At 47.6% G+C, this 20,763-nt stretch overlaps 1 protein-coding gene and 1 long non-coding RNA gene across 2 annotated transcripts in view; one reads left to right on the forward strand and one right to left on the reverse strand.

Moving 5' to 3' along the window:
* Positions 1 to 20,763, forward strand: part of XKR6 (XK related 6) — a 180,167-nt gene that overhangs the window by 154,083 nt on the left and 5,321 nt on the right. The window contains exon 2 of the mRNA XM_027697795.1: positions 3,996 to 4,192. Coding sequence (XP_027553596.1) covers positions 3,996 to 4,192 — 197 coding nt within the window. The remainder of the gene's footprint in view (positions 1 to 3,995; positions 4,193 to 20,763) is intronic.
* LOC113974563 lies at positions 2,065 to 3,356 on the reverse strand. The gene is made up of 2 exons (XR_003536577.1): positions 3,233 to 3,356; positions 2,065 to 2,388 (listed from the first exon to the last, which is right to left on the reverse strand). It is a non-coding gene; the product is annotated as an uncharacterized LOC113974563 (long non-coding RNA).

A 20,763-nucleotide genomic window follows, 5' to 3' on the forward strand; every position in this document is an offset into this window, starting at 1 on the left:
ATTTGAAAGTCTAATTATAGAAGCCTGTTTGGTACCAGCTTGACCGAGAACAACAAATTTCAGGTGAAATGACATTGATTTTTTTTTTCTTCTTCTTTCTTCAGAGTTTGTCTACACTTAAGCAGTGATAGTGAAAGTAGGAAAAACCCTCAAACAAGTAAATAAAATACCACAAGGAAACAGATAAACCAGAGTAAAACTGCTTACACCAGTGTTGAACATTTGTGTTTGCAAATAAAGTTAAGAAATATCAGTGTTAGAGCTGGGTGAAATTTCATGTTGATTAATTAAGTAGATATTTAGTAATTGTTGGAAGCCTACCAGGTAGAAATATTGCCTTTCCCAGTTATTCTCAGAATATTTCCCAGTTAAGATCACAATCGACTGGCACCAAGGAGGAATGGGGTTTTAGTCCTCCTTTTCCTCTCTTCCAGACTTGAAGGAAGCTGAGGAAGTTCATTTCCCTTCAGCCCCAAATGGTCCTTGGAGCTGCTTTGCTCACGTGCTGGGACCATTTGCTGGCCAATATTGTGCCAAGGGATTCCTGAGGTCCCAGTCCCATAGGATAGGAACAGATTTGTCCTTCTGGGTCTTCCTGCCCAGGTCAGATTGGGCAGGGCTGGGTTTTAGGGTGTGAAGGAGAATGTCCATCGTGGATGCAGGACCATCAGCAGGTGGGGCACTGCTCCACTCATGTTTGTGTTGTGGTTAGAGGCACCCAAAGCTCTGAGTTTAGATGCTGAAAAATCTTTCAGAGCACCTTTTTGGTGCTGGACGACTCAGTTTCCCCCTCTATGGAAGAGTAAAACACAGCTGACCTTTGCCAAAGGCTGTGGCTCAACAAGGACAATTTGGTGTTTCTGTCATTGCCATTGTTCTGACCATTGATGGAGACAGGATCAGGAAATTATGTTAATCCAATGTATTTTCATGTCCTTTCATGCTGCCTCCATTAATTGTTATCATGTCCTCTCACTGTGGCCAGTAAAAAACATTCAGGCTTAAATTGTGTGGATGGTGGTGAATCCCTAGAGATCAAGAAGAAATCATTGCAGGATTTGGTGTCCCTTCTTTAGTTTCTTCCTAATCTTTTTGAGTGACTCAATGTCACTGTTATTGTTAGGTTCAGCCAACCTGGAGTGCTTGGAAAAGTATTTTTTGGTCTTAAAAATAACCCAAAAGTGGACACAGGTGATGGGAACAGCAATGTGGAAGAGTAAGTCGTCATGGCTAGGCTTCATGAATGAAGATTTGGGAATGTGGAAGAGCAGAGGTGTCGAAAATGTCACCTCTGAGAGGGGACTGAAGGAATTTTTCTCTGGAGAAAAGGAGGCTCAGGGGGGACCTCCTCGCTCTCTGCAACTCCCTGACAGGAGGGGGGAGCCAGGTGGGGGTCGGGATTGCTCCCAGGGAACAAGGGACAGGACGAGAGAAAACGGCTTCAAGCTGTGCCAGGGGAGGTCCAAGTTGGATATTGGGAACATTTTCTTCCTGGGAAAGGGTTGTCCAGGCCTGGCACAGCTGCCCAGGGCAGCTGTGGAGTCCCATCCCTGGAGGGATTTAAAAGCCATGTGGATGTGGCACTTGGGGACATGGGTTAGTGGTGGCCTTGGCAGTGCTGGGGGAACAATTGCACTCAATGATCTTAGAGCTCTTTTCCAACCTTAATGCTTCTGTGATTCTATGGGATTTTTCAGTCTGTATAGAAGAGTTTATGTGGTAACTATGGGCAAACAGGTAAATGACCGGCTGCAGGTTGAAAATGAATAAATTCTTCTCCTTGTCTATGGCTGAGGAGATGATAAATGAGTGACTTAAGCTTCAGAAGAAGAGTTTCATGTACCAGCAGGAATAGGAGCTTCTGGGGAGGGGAGGTCATCCAGGACTACAGGACAGATTTGGTGGTAGGACTTTGGCAGGGGTGATGGTGTCTTTGCCTGTGGGTAGCAACTTATGGGCACCATCACCTTGGGTTTTGGTGGCCCTGCGTCGCTGATATTATAAAAACCAGTTGCGTGGTCCACTTTTTCTGCTTTCTCCTTGAGCCATTACACTCTCCCTGACTTTGCCTTTCCAGCTGAACTGCACTTATTTAATTCCTTGCATGGGTGAAGGGAAGGCGGGATCCATTCTGCTGCATCTTCTGGGGTTGGGATCTTCCAGGGAAGTGCCAAGCACAGGTGGTGGATTTGGGCATGCTGGGGACTGGGAGAGCAGGTGGTCCACGGCCATTCCCACCCCACTCGGGGTCTGCTGGGAATGTCACACCAGTGTCACCAGTGTCGTATGTGACTGGCGTAGCATTTTCTCGAGTGTCGAGCCCCATCTGGTGGCTTTCCTGCGTCATTTTTCGTGTCCTTGCGGACTTCTTTCGGGATTTTTCGTCTTCTGTGCGCGTGAAGTGCGAACGGGAAGGAAGGACAGGGTGCTGGAGAAAGGGCAGGGCTCGCAGAGCTGCCTCTGCTTCCCTCCCAGCTCCCTGTCCCCGGGTGTAATTTGGAGACACAGGGGCTGTCGAGGCTCCCTCCTGCTCCTCCATGCTGTACAGTCTCGCCCGAGTGGCAAGGAATGATCTAATCGTTCTGGCGAAACCCCAGTTAGTGCTGCGAGCCCCTCCCAGAGCCTCCAGAAGGCACTTCGTCCCGCTGCCGCGCTGGCATCGGAGCTGGGACAGATGAACAGTCCCGGGAGGGGACATTTCTAACTATTGACTGGCTCAGATGACCAACTTTAAGGCTGGCATTAGGGGAAATTATTCCCATCCCAAAAAAGGCTACAGCCACCACTCAGGATGAGAAGGAAGAAGACCCAATATCAGATCATCAGTCCCTGGAAGTGTTCCAGGGACAGGCTGGATGGAGCTCTGAGCAACCTGTGACAGGTGACAGGTGTCCCTGCCCATGGCAGGCGGATGGAACAAGATGATCTTTAAGGTCCCTTCCAACCCAAACCATTCCATCATCAGCGGATGGAACAAGATGATCTTTAAGGTCCCTTCCAACCCAAACCATTCCAAGATTCTATGATATCCGTGAGCATTAGAAAGGACCCTGTTTCAGGAGAGGCTTCCTTTCCTAGATGCCATGAGTGCTGTGGCACCTGGGCACATTGTGCTGCCCTGCCTTGGTCAGCTCCATTTACAAAGATTGCCCAAATGTCCCCTGAAGGGAAGTTGTGTCCCCAGAGTGAGGTTTGCAGGTCTGTGAAAACAGAAGCAAGGGTAGAGCAGTACCTGTCCGTGCACAAGGCACTTCCTTGTAGTCCAACATTGCCTAAAGTCCCCATAGCTGACCAGTGGCAGGCTGTGGCCTTTTGCATCTGTGGGTCACACCTGCTGAAGGTGAGGGTGATGTCTCATTGCTCCATCTGTGATGAAATAGGGTCAGATCACAGAATCATAGAATATCCTGAGTTGGAAGAGACCCATGAGGATCATCAAAGTCCATCTCCCAGCCCTGCACAGCACAGCCCCAAGAGTCCCACCCTGTGCCTGAGAGCACTGTCCAAATGCTTCTTGAACTCTGGGGTTTGTGACAGAACCTCCTTATCAGAGTGCTGGAGGGACTTAGATGGTCTGTCAATCCACCACCAAGTGTTATGACCAGTATTTTTCAAGTAGCTTCTCTTCTTATGACGAAAATAAAGCGAGAGAGTTGTTTTCTTGTGCTTCACAAGCATTTCCTACCCCCAGGCTTCACGTTTGGCTGGTACAAGTTAAAGATTTTCCACTTGTGCAAGATGAAGTACATTTTGTGATATGTTTTAGTGGGCATGGTAGTATTCAGTCAAAGGCTGGACTTGATGGTCTTGGAGGTCTTTTCTAACATTAACGATTGGTTGGATTCTAAAAGTGCTCCTCAGATCTTGCAGGAGATAGAAGAACCCCCTATGTCTACCCCTGATTCCCTGTCCCCAAAACAGCTGGCCCAACCCTCCTCGGGTTTTGACACGTGCCAAAGCCTCACACTCAGCTGTTCCTCCTGTGTTTCCTGCAGGTATATCCGAACTATGTACCTGGGGATCCAGAGCCAGAGGCGGAAGGAACACCAGCGGCGTTTCTACTGGGCTATGATGTACGAATATGCAGACGTAAACATGCTGCGCCTCCTGGAAACGTTCCTCGAGAGCGCCCCTCAACTGGTGCTACAGCTCTGCATAATGATCCAAAAGAACCGTGCAGAAGCATTACCATGTAAGTGGCCCCCCTCATTCCCCCTCTCCCCACCTTCCCGGCCTCCCCCTCCGATCCTGTGCTCAGCAGGGGTGTGTTGGACATGGATGTGTTGCTCACTTCCCGCCCCGGCGTGTCAGGGGCTGCCGCTCCGGACAAATCTCATCCCAGCTCTGCGCTGCGTTCGCTGGGTGAAATTTCTGATTGTTTCGCTGAGAAAAAAAGGAAAAGATGAGATTCAGCTGTTCCACACCCAGTCCAGGCTAAAGGAGTGATGGTGGTATGAGGAGGAGGCAGGAGGGCTCTGCTGCCATGGCAAGTGTCACCGTTCGTTTGCCCCCTGGCACTGGGTGAACGTGACCATTCCCTGCCTCAGTTTCCCTCCTTACATAAAGTAGGGTGATAAAACTGGCCAGATTTGAGTTTGTGTTGTGAGGACAAATGGTTCAATGTCTGCAATGCTCTGATGGTGTTGAGTGTAGTATAAGGGGGGAGCTTAAATAGCCAAACGATGTGGGACTTTTTCTGATGAGTTCACAGGAATTAAGGTTTTGTCATTGGTACTGTGGTCCTGAGCGAGTCAAAGAAAAGAGGGGGAAGGCAGTGAAGGGAAATGTGTAGGGACAGAGAAGTAGTGGAGGTACCATTGCAAAAGGTAGATAGATGATCAGAGGCTTGGAAGCCACCACAGGGAATAGTTTTCCAATTCTGATGTGCTTCACTGCAGTGACGTGCCGAGCATGGGACATCCATCCCAGCTGAGAGGGATATGGCCCTGTCTCAGCACTGGGATGAGCTGCTCTCCCAGCCCATGGGCATGCTGGCTGCCTGAGGGTCACCAGCTCGAGGGTGAATTGTCCTTTACAAGGGCCAACAGTGGTATCAGCTGAGGAGCTCCTGGATTATTCAGCCCCTGCTCGATTCACTCAGCAGGGATGACACTCAGCTTCCCAGAGACAGCCTGGTTGGGGCAAGTCATTTCTGACAGACATGAGGCGTTCTTGGAGCTGAGATTGGAACTGAAATAGGAATTAACTTAGGGGTTAAATTTTGCTGGTTGAACCAAGGTCACCACTATCTACAGCACCAGTAAGTCTGACTGCTCTCCCTTTCCTCCATACTTCCAGCATGTCCATCAGGGTTGTTTATAGAGGCCTCCCTCCTCCTGTTTATGCAGCCTTTTTCTGAAACCTCTCATCACGAGCTCTCCAGGCCTCCAAAGTGCTGACATGATGAATATGCCTTTCTACAACTCCTGCTAGAACTGCTCACATTTGCCAGCCCCCTTTTCCTGCTGCTTCCAACATTATTAACCCTACTGAAAATGTAGAGATCATCTGCCAGGTTTGCCAGGGCGTTACGCAGATTGTTGGCCTCGCTGCAGAAAGCGCTGGGTGAAGTTTGCTGGCCTCTGTTGTGCTGCAAGTCAGGCAACACGCCTGAATAATCCCTCTAGTCTTTCAAATCTGTGGCTCTTTCAGTTTGCCACTTCCAGGCATGGCTGCCTAATCCACTGAACAAGCTGCATCATTTTCCAACCCCCCCCCCCACCCCTTCTCCGGCTTTGCAGTTCCTCCGCTCCTCCACCACGCCGAGCCGGCTGCGCTCTCTTCCAAGGCAGCGCACGTCCCCGCCTGCCTTCCCGAGCCCTGGAGGGCTCTTTGCCTGCCACGCTCCAGCAGCCGAGCTCTCCGGGTCCCCAGCGCACCCTCTCCCCGCCTCCCTCCCCGCCTGTGCCAGGGATGCGGTCGCGCATCCCGGCGCTGCGATGCTGATGGATGTGAGCAGCAGAGCTTGCTCAGCGCTCCCTGACTCAGGTGCAAGGTTTCCTAGAGCTCCTCCATGCCCGTTCCGTGCTTCTGTCTTCCTCCTCCTCCTCCTCCTCCTCCTCCCGGCCAGTACATAATTATACAGAAGGAAATTAAATGCTGTGAGGAGCCATTAAGAAAGGGAGCATCAAAGATTTCCCTTAAAGCAGGCAGAAACCAAAGGAATATGGATGTTGTTAGGAAGGCAGTGTGTTTAAAAATCAAATCAAGTCTCTCCTGGCTCATCATGTCCATGGGAGCAGTGGCTCATCACAGGAAGAGGCCAGTTCTGGCTTCAGCATCAGCTGCATCCCTGAGGGATTCACGCTGGCAAAGCAGCCCATGGCAGGGCTTATAAACCCAGGTATGACCCCTGCTAATGTGTCCAGGCTCCAGCTCTTTCCATATGGTTCACACAGACTCTTATGGATTCATTAAGTGCCAGAGCAAGGTTGATTTGCCATTTTCTGTGGCCCATCCCCCCTCCAAGCCCAAATCCTCCCTGCTCTTCAGATTGCAATGTCAAGCCTAGTGCAGGAAACTAAGCCAGGCTCCAGTTTTCCCCAAATGGGTCAGCTAATGTCTCCTTCTATTTAAGAAGCTTTAGAAAGGGAGTTATTGGAATGGTTATCAGGAGGTTTTGCTTTTTTTTCTCCTAGTTCCTGGTGTTAAGAGAGCTGTTGAGGAAAGAAGAGTGAATACACTGGAGGTCTTTACTCAGACCCAGAGCATCTGGTGGCAGAAAGGGCTGATCTTGCAAGGACTAGTAGAGGGGGATACAATCAGGTTAATGTTTAATTTCCTTGTTTTCATGTCTACTGGGTGAGTGGAAGAAAGAAAAGCCTCATCATGCCTTGCAAGACCCATTTTACCCTGAGAGGTACCTGTCTGAGCGGGTTGGGTGAAACCTGTGTTTGTTGTTCCTTCAGCACTCAAAGAACAGAGTTTTACCCAAAAGTGGGAGTCCCCTGCATGCTCTGACACCACTAGCAGCAGAAGTGCTGGAGCTGGATTTGGAGGTGAAGACCTAGCCTCAGTAAAGCTTGAGACAACACCCTTGGGATTTCATAAAAGTCAAGACTCCTTCCTTTATCATGTCCCAAGCACCAGGCAGACCAGATCTCAGCTTAGCTGCCCCTACCTGGGGAAGAACAGAAAGTAGCAAAGAGGTAAGAACTTGGTGTAGTCCATCAGGTGAGCAGGTCTGACCTAGAAGGTGCACACTGGCAGCCTGAGTTGGAATACTTTGTGCTGTGGCTGCTGGGGCACATGGATCAACATCAGCTCCTGAATATCCGTATGGAAGGAGCTGGTATTGGTAGGCAGGTCCTTTGTGAATGATCCATCTGCTACAACCACAACTGTGGGGGTCCAAAACAGGGTCAACAGAAGGTAAGGGAAAAAGGATGCCTCCAAAACATGGATCAGCGCATGTCCAAAGCAGCTGAAGGAGGTGGGATGAGATGCTCAACCTCCAGCAAAGGCTTTCTCCAGGGATTCTGGACACAAGCTGGGTGGTGGATTTATACTTTTCCTTAGAGTTAGGGTAAAGGAGGTGATGGGTCACTGGAGAGGATGCAGCCCTGTTCCTCACTCACCCTAATTGTCCCTGTGGTTTAGGAGAGGATGGGTTGAAAGGATGTCCATCTCTCAGACTCCTGGACATCACCAACCAGGGCACTTGCTCTGATTTAAACACCATATTTACTGGAGGAAACATAATATTAACAACAGAAAAGGCCCAGCAACCCAGATCCTCATTTCATAATCACTCCTGGCAGATAATCCACCTCACTTCTTGCAGAACAAACCATCCTTAACCCACTTCACTCCTCAGAGGTGCCGGTTCCTCCACACTGAATGGGAAGGAGTAGAAACAACCACCTTAAAGGAGACCCCAACTTCACCTCAGTGAGGTGAGAGGGAGCTTTTCCTGGCATAAATCTCCTCTTAAAGAGGTTTGCTTTCACTTTTTTTTTTTCATGTGGCTACTTTAAGGCTTAATGAGATTAAGCAGGAGCTCAAACGTCTTTCCACTCATGTCACGAGTTCTTTACGCAGAGAGTTCCCTGGGAATCTTCCTGCATGAGGCTGCACTTTTCAGCATAGGGTCTCTCCCCCCCAAAAAGTCACATCCATCCACTGATGCTGTGGTCACCTCCTCTACAATCCTTGTGTTGATCTGAAAGAGATTTGCAATGTAAGCCTTCATTTGGCAAGGTCCTGGAATCTCCAGGATTCTGCAAGGTGTCTGAACTCTCCACAGCCCACAATAAGTACTGTGAAGCTGCTCATATATTTGAGGAAAAGCAACATTATCTTCAGCGGGTTTTTGGGTCATTCTTTTAAGCAGAGTGATACAAATTAGGCACTAAAAGGAGTTTCAGATATCTCAGCTACAGAAGTGTACTGGCTGCAGAGTTATCCTGGTGGAGTTTGCAAATCTTGTTGTCCCTCCTAAAGCAAAGTCCTATTTTTGGTCACCTTCTCCTTCTTTCTATATCATGTCTGGGGAGCATTTGTGATCATTTATGATCCTTCTTTGCAGGGGCACACTAAGATGCCTGTCACTTAGTTTAGAAGACTTAACTGATCTTGCAGAGTATTGAAGGACAAGCAGCAGGTTAGATGTCTCACTGCCCAGAGAAGGCATCCCTGGTGGAGCTGAGTGGATTTGGGATGAGCCAAAGTCAAGTTAAACCCTGCTGCACTTGAGTGAGAAGATTCCTGTGTGATAATGAGTTAGTCTAATGTGGAGATAAATTTCTCAGTTCATCTTCCCCGTTGACAGGCTGATAGTTAACCAATAATATGCTGTGAATAATGGATGTGCTGTGAGCTGCCTTCTGTGTGAAATGTCCTGGGATAATCATAGGATAGGGAATATCTCAAGGCACCATGACTTGCTGAGGAATGGCTTGAGATTTAAAACCAAGGCCATCTCTAAAGGATAACACATGAATGAATTACTTCTTACTCGAGCCCCAAAGATCAAACAAATCTTCTTAGCTGGGACACCCGAGTTAGAAAGAGACCTTCAGCCTTTAGTTGCTCAAAGGTGTGATTTTCAAATGACATAACACTGGCCTGAATGTAACCGAAGTGACTAAAGTTCCCGTGTCTCCACTAGAAATGTAGAAGAGACTCATCAGATTTGAAATTCCATCCTTTTCACCATTTCCATTCTTGAGGGAACACTAGAAGTCAGTGCAAGATCCTTCTTGCTGGCCTGGGCTGAGCAGGTACATCCATTGGAGAAATGGCACCCAGCAGTGGACTTCCATCATTACCATTGCTGCCCTGCTGGAATGGGTCTGACATGGTTTTGGCTTGGACCAGCTGTCTCTGAGCCAAAAAATCTCCAAGGATTGCTTGGGAGTAAGCACAGAGCAGGGACCATTCCCAGCAAGTAGTTGGATGCAACCGCCTTGAATGGCAGGAGATGGGATATGGATGGGACCAGAGTGTGTTGGGCTGGAGAACAATCCCTGCAGATAAACACTTAATTCTTAGTAGAGAAACACCACTATGGGTGGGAAATGCCAGGCTGGATGGAAGAGGATGTGTAGGGAAAAGTGCTTGCTGTGGGGTGTTGCTGCCTGTTCTCCACAGGTGTCGTTCGGTTTGGGTGTAACTAAATAAATGCATTCCAACAGTGCTCAAACATGAATCCAAACCCCCAAATTCAGTCCCTGTGACCTCACTACACAAAATTGTCCCAGTTTGTGGAGTAACCAGTTACTCATCACAGATGAGCTGAGGGCCACCCTTTCTACACAGGTGTCAGACTCCACAGGGCTCAGCACAAAGAAGATTCAACATGGCATCTGCAGACTCCCTTTGGGATGGGTAAAACCCAAGCAAAGTACTTTTCTTCCACATACAGAAATCTTGTTCCCTTTCTGACTGGTGTATTTTACCTGAGATTCACCAAGAAAACTTCAATGTGTGACTAAAAGAGTCTTTCCTTCATAGACTCTTCATTCAGAGGAGATGTGGAGGGGGCAAGGTCTACCAGAGTCACACTCTGGGCTTTGGCTTGGGCTCTAAGACAGATCATAAGGAAAAGAGATGCTATATAACTTTGCCCAAGGAGCTGGAGGCATATTCTTTTTCCCTTTTTCTTATGCCATTCCTTGCGGAGTAGAAGAAGTGGGAGACATCCATCATCCATCCATCCCTGTTTCCCTGTGACAGAAGAGGCATGAGCAGAAAAGCAGTTGCTCATTGCCATGTGGGCAAGGGACCCCACCAGTCATGTTCTTGCTGAAGGGGCTTGGCAGGGAGGAACCAGGGTCATCTGCCTTGAAAGTTTGTCCTGATTCCACCACGGTTTCCCTTTAAATGTTCACCAGCAGACCAAGGAGGCTCCTCACAAAATGCCCAAATAGCTCTGAACTCATAAGCAGCTCGCCTGGGAGGCCACTCATATGACTCAAGTGCTTTGCCAGACTGGGGCATATGGCTCTGCTCCTGCCTTCCCTCCTCGTCACCAGAGCCGGATGACAGGGAGCAATTTGGTGCCCTGCTTGAAGCGAGTCGCTGGTGCCCCGCCAGCTCCCAGCAGCATCAAAAAGCCATCTCCACAGTTGGCAGTGGGCACTGAGGACGCCTTGCTCTGGCATGCTGAGAGCAGGCCATGCCTGAGGCGGGCTGGCATGGGAAAGCTCGCCCTATCATCAGCCATATTGTCCCAGCTCGGCGGGGAAGGATCGGATCCAGAATCCTTGGAAGCCAGTGATGGGGTTTTTTTTCTTTTTCCAATGGGCTTTGGAGCCAGCCCAAGGAGAGACGTCATCCCTCCGCCCATCCCCACCTGCAGCTTCCCCGTCCACCACCTTGCCATGTCTCTGGCTCTTATTTTTGGAGCGCTGATGAAACCCCTTCTGTTCCGGACCACGTGTCACCGTCACACACAGGACACGGCACAGCCAATAAAGATGAGTCACCATTCACGGGACAGCACTGGCACTCGGCCAGTGCTGCCAAATTTAGGCTTTGTCAGACTGTGGTAGTCATTGGGAAGGGGTTACATCATCACAGCGCCACACAAGCATTAGCTCACGCTGTTCCCAGGAGCTGCAGGGCAGATGGGAAACTGAGGCATGGAGAGAGAGCTTGGAGTAGCCTGAGGTCCTGGGGAGGATCCCTACGCCGCAGGCTCCTGGGGAGTGCACGTCAAGCAGATTCCACACAGGAAATTAAAGCTTTTTTGGGTAATTCCATGCTGCAGGCTTTCTTGGAGACACTCCTCTCATGGCAGGTTTTGATCAGAGCATAGGAAAAGGTGGCTGCACCCTGCTGTGGGATTGGCTGGTGAAATGCATGGAAATTCAACTCTTTTTGTCTTCAGGTTGCTTAAGTGTGCAGCTTTGGGGTTCGTGTCATGCTGCCTCTGGAAAAACAGGGAGCACACAGCCACTGGGGTGTGCAAAGAAACATGGGGAAGATGCTTGGTGGATGCTGGGCAGGGAATTCTCTGTGCTTCTACCCCAGATGGAGATGGAGATGAAACAGGTCAGTTTGATGCAACTCAGAGTTGCTGAATATTGAAGGAAAGAACTTTCTTGCTTCAGCAACTATCAGTTGGTGTTTTTATGATTAGCTTGAGGTGACAGTCCTGAGTCTGGGAGTGCAGCAGATTCACTGAGTCAGTGGAAATCTCCTAAAATGACTTTTGTCCTAAGTGGCATTTGACCAACCTCAGGCTCTCAGTGCCTTCAGTACATCCATGTCTCCACACAAATGATCACTGGTGGGGGATGCCCACCAGGCACAGCTGTATCTGTAGCACAGGAGCCCATGTCTCATGTACATTATATATCTTAAGGTGCAAAGAGATGTTTGCAGCAGGGGAATGGGCTCGTGGTTTGATCTCAGCCTGACCTTGAGGAAGGACACTGTTGAAGAGGCAGCCTCAACTCCATCCTGAACACACAAGAGGAGGCAAAAAGACCCAGGAGACAAGCCAGGATGAGCGTGACTTCACATGCTGAGTTCTGGCCTGCTGCACATCACTTAGACCTTTGCAGAGCGTTCAAACCATGGGAAGCAGGGGAAGAAATGGGTTCTTGCTGATATCCTTGGAAATCAGTGTCCCTGGTGCCTTCAGCTACCCCACTGCGAGACAGCACCAGCTGCACCACATCCGTTCTTGTCACTTTGTCACTCCCCCTCACAGAAACGCTCTGCCAGACTCGCTTCATTGATGCCAGTCCTGTACACTCTCCGGGAATGTTGAGATGTTCCTCTTTTTCAGGAGACCAGTCCCCTCACCCACAGTGATGCTGACGCAATTCCACCAGAGGCCACCTACGTAACATCAAAGGTTTATAAACCATGAGGTCAGCAAAGTGTGCATTGCTGCCACGTCTCCAAAAACGCTGAATGAAGAGCTTTCACTCGGCCAGCGACTGTGAACCAAGCTGAGTTTCCTTCCTCTTCCCCGCCAGGTCAAAAGCATTTCCACAACCGGGATGAACTTATTTCTCTAATGGCCTGACAACTTTCTGTGTCCAGACTAAATCATTGACCCGAGGTGGTTTGCAGGATCCCTGTTTGGTGCTGCCACAGACTGTTTGAAGCAGTGCCTTGTTGTTGTCTCGTCTCCAAGGAAGTGGCCGTGGGAGCTGTGTTTACAGCAGGAGGTTCCTTCACTAAGCCCTGGCAGAAGATGTTGCTTCCCCAATCTGGTGACGAGTCTGTTGGGTTTTATCTAAACAAGTCAGAACATGAGCACAGCCATCAAATCTTGGTCAACCACGTGGTTCAATTATCAGCACAGTCCTTGGCACATTTTTAGCTCCTGGCAGCCGACACCAACCCAAACAATTCCCGTGCTTGACTCAGGTCATGGCACAGGCCAAGAACCATTCCCACCAAGCACTCTGGACTGGGCCACCCTGGTTTGGAGGCTGAGACAGAATGGATGTAGCAGTCAACAGAATTAGGCTTTGCTTAGCTGCTGATTTCTGGGCACGGGGTCCCAGGTTCAAAAGCTGCCCCAGACCTGTGCCAAGGAAAAAGAGATTCTCATGGTTGTTCTCCAAAGCAGACAGCAGAACTCCTTGGGCTTTCCTTTCCAGCACTGATGTGCTTCTCCCCTGTTTTTCAGAGTGTTTTACTCCTACTTACAAGATTGCAACATACTATCAACTTGTTTTAGGCAGATTTACATTCTTCTCGGTGGCTGTGGTTCTCATACGAATTTTTTAAAAAAGGATGACAGGATAGAGATGCTGCAACAAATGTCAAATGTACAGTGTCAAAATGCACATTTATTGCATGTGTTTGTGGAGTTGAGTTGTCTCATGCCAACTATCCCTACTCAGAACATAGAAATGGGCGGGGAAAGATTTTATTTGAAATGGAACCATGCATTGTTTTTCTTAGCAAGAGGTTTTTCTCCCTATTTTGGTGCATTCCAGAAGTTCCGCAAGATGTGTTTCTCTTCTAATGGTTCCTAATGGTAGAGTTCAAATGTCATTAGGTCTGAAAAATGTCAGTAAAGGAGGCTCATTCTGACATTTTTGGGATGTAAACTGGAAGTGACTCTGCTGGATTCAATATACTCAAGAATCTTAGCAAAGACTTGGCCACTAAAACTTATGACTAAAGTGTCCTTCATAAAGAACCAGCTGTTGAATGCACAATGTGATTTTTCCTCCAAGAATAACTCCTCTTGGATTTTGTCCTCTTATTCTTCACAGTTAAAGAAATAACATGTTTGGGGTGGGGTCTTTTTGGCTTGTCGTTCTCAAAAAGACTATTTTAATTAGCAAAGGGTCAAAAATCAAGTCTCAACAATTAGTGACCACAGCAAACTGCAAATCTAACCAAGAGGCTACAAGGGCAGCACAGTCATACTTGGTGACTTTAGCCTCTAGAGATCCATGGTAGATCCATGCCAATGGTGGTGCTTAGCTCTCCAGATCAACTATACAAGTAGCTTAACACTGACTTTTTTCCCACCTTGGGTGCTTTGGGTAAGATTTGGATACCTCTGAACATCTGGATGTCTGTGTAGGTACAAGGATCAGACTACTCTGATTTCTGAACTGAGGAACCAGAGCACAATGGGAACCAGAAAGTAGACCAAGAAATATCAATGGAAGCCTTTAGAGGTGGCTTGTGCCCTTCTCTGGTGTTCCTTTCAGGTTGAACCAGGTTTCTGTGACTGCCCTGTAACATCTCCTGCAAAGAGGGATTTTGCTCTGCTTGCACAGATTTAAATCCTTGCTGGAGGTGTTGTCAGAACATCCTGGTGGAGCATTTCAAGTGAAATCTCTTGGGGTGTCTTGAGGAGCTTCACATCCTCTTGTCTGTAGCTGTTCACTTTTGGAGACTCAGGTGGGGTTCTTTGTCAGTGTGATTCTGAGACAGCAGTCAAAGGCTTCAGATTAACGGGGATTTAACTAAAAGTCTTCATAATTACAGTGATGACTGTGCAGAGGGTACCTTGGCCTGAATAGAGCAGCAATTCATGCAGCTTTTGACAAAAATAGACACATATAAGACTTCTCATGCTCCATTTCCAAACAACCTAATCTGTGCCCGGGAAATCCTGGCTGCTGCTTTCCCAGCACATTTCTCATGCAGAATTAACCCAGGTGATTGATACCTGGAGGAATTTAGACCAAGCTCAGACCAGACCATCTCTCCTTTGTGTATTTGTGGCATTAGAAGACAGAGTTGTTGGTTCTGAGTGTCTCTATCAACTTCAAGACCACCCTGCCCACATGAGATTCAGAGATTCGTGAGGTTTATGCCCTTTGGAGGATGCACTGGGAAAAGATGTACTTGGGCATGGTGGGAAAATCCTGCAGAAGTATTGGGACTTGTGTGAGATAACCTGAGTCCTCACTGCTGGGTTGTGCTTACTGGGCTACATGAACCCCAGTTTAAGTGATAGCAGCTATTCTAGTTGAAAACACCATCAAATGTAGCCCTACACCAACACCAAAACCACTTTCAGTAAGATTAATGAGATTTCTGGTTTACTTGCCAAAAATCACAAAGAACTGTTCTGTATTAACACCCTCAAAACAGCATCCACTGAAGTGGAACAACCTGCTTTTGGTTGTGAATTCTTGTCTCTACCTTTTCTTAACATTTAGAATTAACATTTATTCAAAATGGAAGAGCCATTTCAAAACAAATAACTTTGTGTTATCATTATAATTAATGTCACATCAACAGGAACTCCAAAAGTAAGACTAGTCTTGTTGTGTGTGTGTGTCCCTACTCCATGATTGCCTCCAGCTTCTTCAGGACTGAAATTATTCACCAAACTCACCCCAAATTCCTGAGTGGTCTTAGACACCTGCCATGCATTTCTCCCCCTGAAATGTGTGTTTGTGAATTTAATTTCCTTTAAGTCCACCTTAGACTCCCATCAGAGACTCTGGTGGCTGGCTGGACCTTCAGAAGAGGCTGTTTTCCATAAGGCAGGATTTGTCTCTGGCTCTAGCAATGGACTCACACTGGCATTTTCCTCAGACATAACTGGGAGCACAGCTGAGACCAGATTCCTAGAGGGATAAACCTGTACAGCTAAAATAACATATTTCTGGCACAAAGCTGCCTGCACATCTGAATTAGACTTTACCTAAGCTCTACCTGCCATGCCTGGGCTCCCCAGAGCTGTCCAGACACAGAAGCCACCTGGACTAATTTACTCTGCCCAGCCTGGAAAATCTGATAATATGAGAGGTTCCATCTCCAGGAGCTGAACCACAGGTCTTCCACATTATTTTTAACATGATGGAGGGGATTATATGACCATGTTTTTGATAAACAGAGGACTGTGATCAGGTTCTGTCTATACCTGTAATGCAAACAGTGTTGGAGCCCAAGCACTGGCACTCAGGTGATTGTGTTAAGTTGATCTCTGGAACAGTTTTGGCCAACCAGCCCTTTCCCAAAGCTTCCCAGGCATGAGAAAACAAATTCACATAGTCCAGGAACCATTCCCATGAGGCAGATTGGATACAACTACTGAGAGAGTTTAATTGTATGGACATGGCAGACTCTGCCAGTTGGGCTGAGGATCAACAAATGGTCCTGGCTCTGTTTCTCCTTTGGTGGTTCAGATACCACCACCAGGTCTGGGTTCCCATGTGTCCTTCTCCTCTCTGCTGTTTTTTATGAGCTGTCATCTGGTGGCAAGTCACTATACAGGACCAAAGATCTCGGTTATCCAAGTGAGATGAGGATTGTTTGAAGATCTGTGCATATATAAGGACTAAGATTTGACCTAAGTGCTGCCAGAAATGTTTTGGCTCTGGAACAGGCATCAGCAGCTTTTTTTCCTAAATAAATAGGGGAAAACTGAGATACCTGCAGTCAGCATCCTAGGAAAGGGATAAGGATATTATGGAAAGCAAATAGTGGAATTTCATGCTGATAAGGTCAGTTCATACAGGCCTGTTGGGACCAGCCTTCTTCTCAGTGATGTAACAGAGGGATTTTATCTTTCTGCTACCACTTGAGGATGGTGGTAACTCTGGCTGTTTTAAGAAATGCCACTTGAGTATGTCCTCTGATGGATCATTGCACCCTTCTCACATCAGGTGTGTCTTGGGTTTTTTTTTTTTTTGCCTGCTTGGCCCTCAGTGATATAAAATCATTGTGTTGTGTCACTCAATTTTGCCCATGTTATGTTGCATCTGTCAACTTCTGCTCTGCAGGAGCCAGTGTGGGCTATTCTGCTCATCTTGGAGCCAGGAACAGGGTTTTCCAATCCTGCTTTCTGCTCTCCTTACCTTGCTGGTACTCAGGGCTCTCTCCTGAGCTCCTGTGGGGAGTTGGTGGATGCCAAACCTTTGCTACCGAGGGTACTTTTCATCTTATCCACTTCTCCTTGTTTGATTGGTCCAGTTTGATCCCCATCCCTGGAAGTGTTCAAAGACAAGTTGGATGGGAACCTGAGCAACCTGGTCTAGTGGAAGGTGTCCCTGCCCATGGCAGGGAGTTGGAACAACATGATCTTTAAGATCCCTTCTGACTCAACCCTGTCTATGATTCTGTGATCCACACTCCAGGTAGAGTCAATGGAGCATTTCCAGAGTGCAACTCATCCCATGTCCCAGACAGCATTCCCTTGGGTGAGACAAACCCTGAAGCACGTGATACTTCAGGGAGATCTTTATGAGAGTTTTAAAAAAGGGTGGGGAAGCTTTGCCAGTCCTGATGTGGTGGGTGACATCCAACGTTTTCAACAGGCGATCTGACACTTGGCTGAGGTTATTCAAGGACAATCCAGAAGAGAAGGCAGATCATCCCATTTCTGCCTGGCCTGGGGTGCTCGTGCCTCTTACAGAAGGATCAGTGGCTGGCTGGACTCCAGGAGGAGATACAAGACTCGATGGCCGCGGGGCCTGAGCTGGTTTGGCAGGGCCCGAGTTCACAGAGGAGATGAATAGGAGGAGACACGACAGAAGCAGCCGAGATAATGAGAGCACAGATCAGACAAGTGTGGCTGGTCACCTCTTCCAGCAGCACAGAAAAAGGGGCACTGGGGAGAGCTGAAAGGCAGCAGGATGAAAGGGGGGGAAAGAGAGTCCTTTCCAAATACAATCCCCAGTGAACCCAAGGACCTCAGTTCCTCACGGCTGTCCTGAGGCAGGGGCTGGGGGAAGGAGCTAAAAAGGGATTCAGCATTTCTGGGGTCATTAAGAACATCTTAATTTAGCAAAAGGAAAAGGTTTCAGGAAGCAGCATTTCAGGACAGGAGCCAGCCTTTAACTGTCGAGGGGTGGGAGGGCAACTCTCCGTGTGAACAAGAATTTGCCTTGCTGTGGATTTTCTCATGATGAAAGGTTTGGGAACATGGATGTTCCTCTGGTCTAATGTGGAAGAGCCCTTCTTGTTCTACCTGGGACATGGACTATCCTGTATAGACACCCAACACAAGCCTTGTGTCAGGAAGTCCCAGTGGGATTCAGTAGTAGAAGACCTTCTTTGGTTATCCAGACCTACTTGGAAATATGTCCCTGAAGTGAGTTACTTACCTTTGTTTCCTGTCTTTCCCAGCCACCAGCAGTTTTGTATTTCTTAGGGACTCATGACACTGATTCCTGTGGGAGTTGGACCCTGGGGAGAATAGGGTTGTGATGCTCCTTGAAGGAAGGTCTCAGAAGGGCTCCCTAGCAAAGGAGCAGGTGCTGAGGATTTGAAACTCACCCCTTGTCTGATGAAACCAAAACATTTTCTGTGAGAAAACAGCTAAGGACATGACACTGATGTAACTGGAAGACTCTTCCCAGTCTTCCCAGTGTTAAGCTCTGGTTTTTCATCCCTGGTCACTCCAGCTCTGAGCAGAGTCCAGAGGCATCACATAGATATGAGGAGGCCATTCCTGGGTCAGATTTATGAATTGTGTTCATAGTGCTCATTGCCATAATGCCTTGGTGGAGACACTGGTTAAGGCAGTGTCCTGAAATCCTATGAGGAAAATGAATGGCAAAATGGCCTATGCAGCCCTTTATTATTTGTTCTACATTTTTTCATGTTCAAAGGGACAAACAAAGAGGGAAAATGAAGGAAAGAAGACCAAAGTCACTCCCTCCTCTGATGGGAAAGAATAAAGAATGATCAAGCATCAAAATCCATCAGGAAGCAATGAAAATCAGAGCTGGGGTCTGATTCTGACCCCTTTTACTCTGACACAAATAAATAAAAACATTAAAAAATAAGGGGGAGAGACTTTCAGGCAATGCTGTTACAAAAGCAGGGTCTGGCTTGATCTCCTTTGTACATAAATGCATTTTCACTCTGTGTGCATCAAAATGAAAGCCTGTTCCTCAGCTCCTGCTGAGCTCCAGGGAGGAACGTGCCACCCAAAGGGGAAAACACGATAACAGGGTTCACAGCACAGAGGCCTGAGCAGGCAGAGAGCAATGGGGAGGAACTGAGACGTGGCACTTGGCATTAAACAAACTCTGCCTTTGCACAGGGATTGATGGAAGGGTTTGTGTCACACGGAATATTTGCTGTCCAGCTCACCCGGGAGAAACGTTGGTATCTTCCCATTTTGTTTTAGTAGAGTCTTAAGGAGAATTAATGTCAAAAAAAAAAGAAAAAGAAATAGAGCACTGTTTAGGCATCATTTTCAACTTTAAAGGGACAGACACCACAGGAAATACTTAGGGAATGTGCTACAGCAACTGCTTTCAAATTCCTGACAGCCAACAACCTGCAGCTGGATTTGTGATGAAAACTGTACATACCCCTAGTCAAAAACCTCTCTCCTCAGCTGAACCACACTGCAAGTAAGGCAAAAATGGGTATATTGTTCATTTTAAATATTCATTTGTGTGTGTGTGTGCGTGTTATTTTTCCACGGCTTTTATTAGACTAGTGGTAAAACCATGTGTAATTGCATACCAGGAATAGTCTGGATAGATAGGGATGGCTTTCCATGCACTGTTTTTATTCCTGGGCTTTAAAAACTACCGTGACAATTTAAGGGGAGTCATTGTTATGATTCTTTCGTGTGGATGTGGATTTTTCAAAGATCCTCATTACATACCTGAGATGACCTTTTCTTTTCTGGACCATCAGTAGGAACTGGGGGATGGAAACTGAAGCAGGATAAAATTCAGCATGTCCCTGTGAGCTTCAGCAAGGCTTCCCTGAACTCAGAGTGGTTCAGAATCCTCTCCTCTGGTATCTAATTGCTGCCTGCATTATACTCAAGTCCACTCATGTTTTCATGATCCAAAGCAATGGCTCTTGTTTCCCTTTCTCAGGGAGTCTATTCCTTTGTCTAACATTCTCAGAAATATAACGTGTTTTATCCCTGCCTTATTTCCCACTGCTTTCTTGCCTCTCTTTACCATTAGCTGTTGCACATCCTTTGTGCCATGTGTGTTCACCACTGAGGACTGTTCACGAGCTCCCCTCGAGAAATGCAGAATTAGTGAGGGAAGAAGTCAGAATCAAGCCAGTTCAAGACGGTTGCTGAGTTCAGCTCCAGATTCAGACACCTAAACAAAGGTGTCTCTGATGGAGGTGTCTCCATGCAAAGAGGGAGTCCAATCTCCCCTTGTATTCAAATGGAGATAGAGACAATACAACCACAGAGTCTAAGTAATGACCTTCAGACAGCTCTGACCATAATGACTGAGGAAACAATTTTTTTGAGCGTCACCTAATATCATTTGAGACGCCATGAGTACCCTGCCTCACTCCAGCTCCCAGCTCAAAAATGTTCTGGTCTTCTGTGTGCAAGTTTGTCACATCTGCCAGCTCCACGTGGAGGTCTGGAATATCCCAAAGCATCTCAAATGTTGCTGGATTCCCACCTGTGGTGGTTGCACTAAGCCTTCATTCTGTACTGAGTAATGTAAGGGACATTGTTTAACCATGGACACCCTGGGGTGAGTCTCTACTGAATCCTGCCTGAAATGCCCTGGCAAAGTGCACTGTGATGTGAAGATGTATTCCCTGCTTTCACTTGGATTTTACAGGAGACCTTGGGTAAATCCTCTAAATCTTAGTGCTTCATCTGTCAAATGGGACATTATAGACCTCTACCTTTCTGTGCTGAATGTAGGTTAGGAGATGTCTCACCATAAGGACTTTGGGGCTCGTCACTAAAGGGATCTGGGGGGTTAATTCTTGTGATGTGTCATTCAGGGAACAGGGACTTGACTCCTCAATGGTGCTGACTTTGGCCTGTGAGTCACTCTTTGCTTCCTAGCAGGTGACAGGAGGACTTCAAAGGCTGTTGTACAGTTTGAAGACAATCCTAGTCTATGCCAGTCTGACTTGTTAGGGGTA

Source organism: Neopelma chrysocephalum, unplaced genomic scaffold (assembly GCF_003984885.1).
Source record: "Neopelma chrysocephalum unplaced genomic scaffold, ASM398488v2 Primary Assembly neopelma1_123, whole genome shotgun sequence".
NCBI lineage: Eukaryota > Metazoa > Chordata > Aves > Passeriformes > Pipridae > Neopelma > Neopelma chrysocephalum.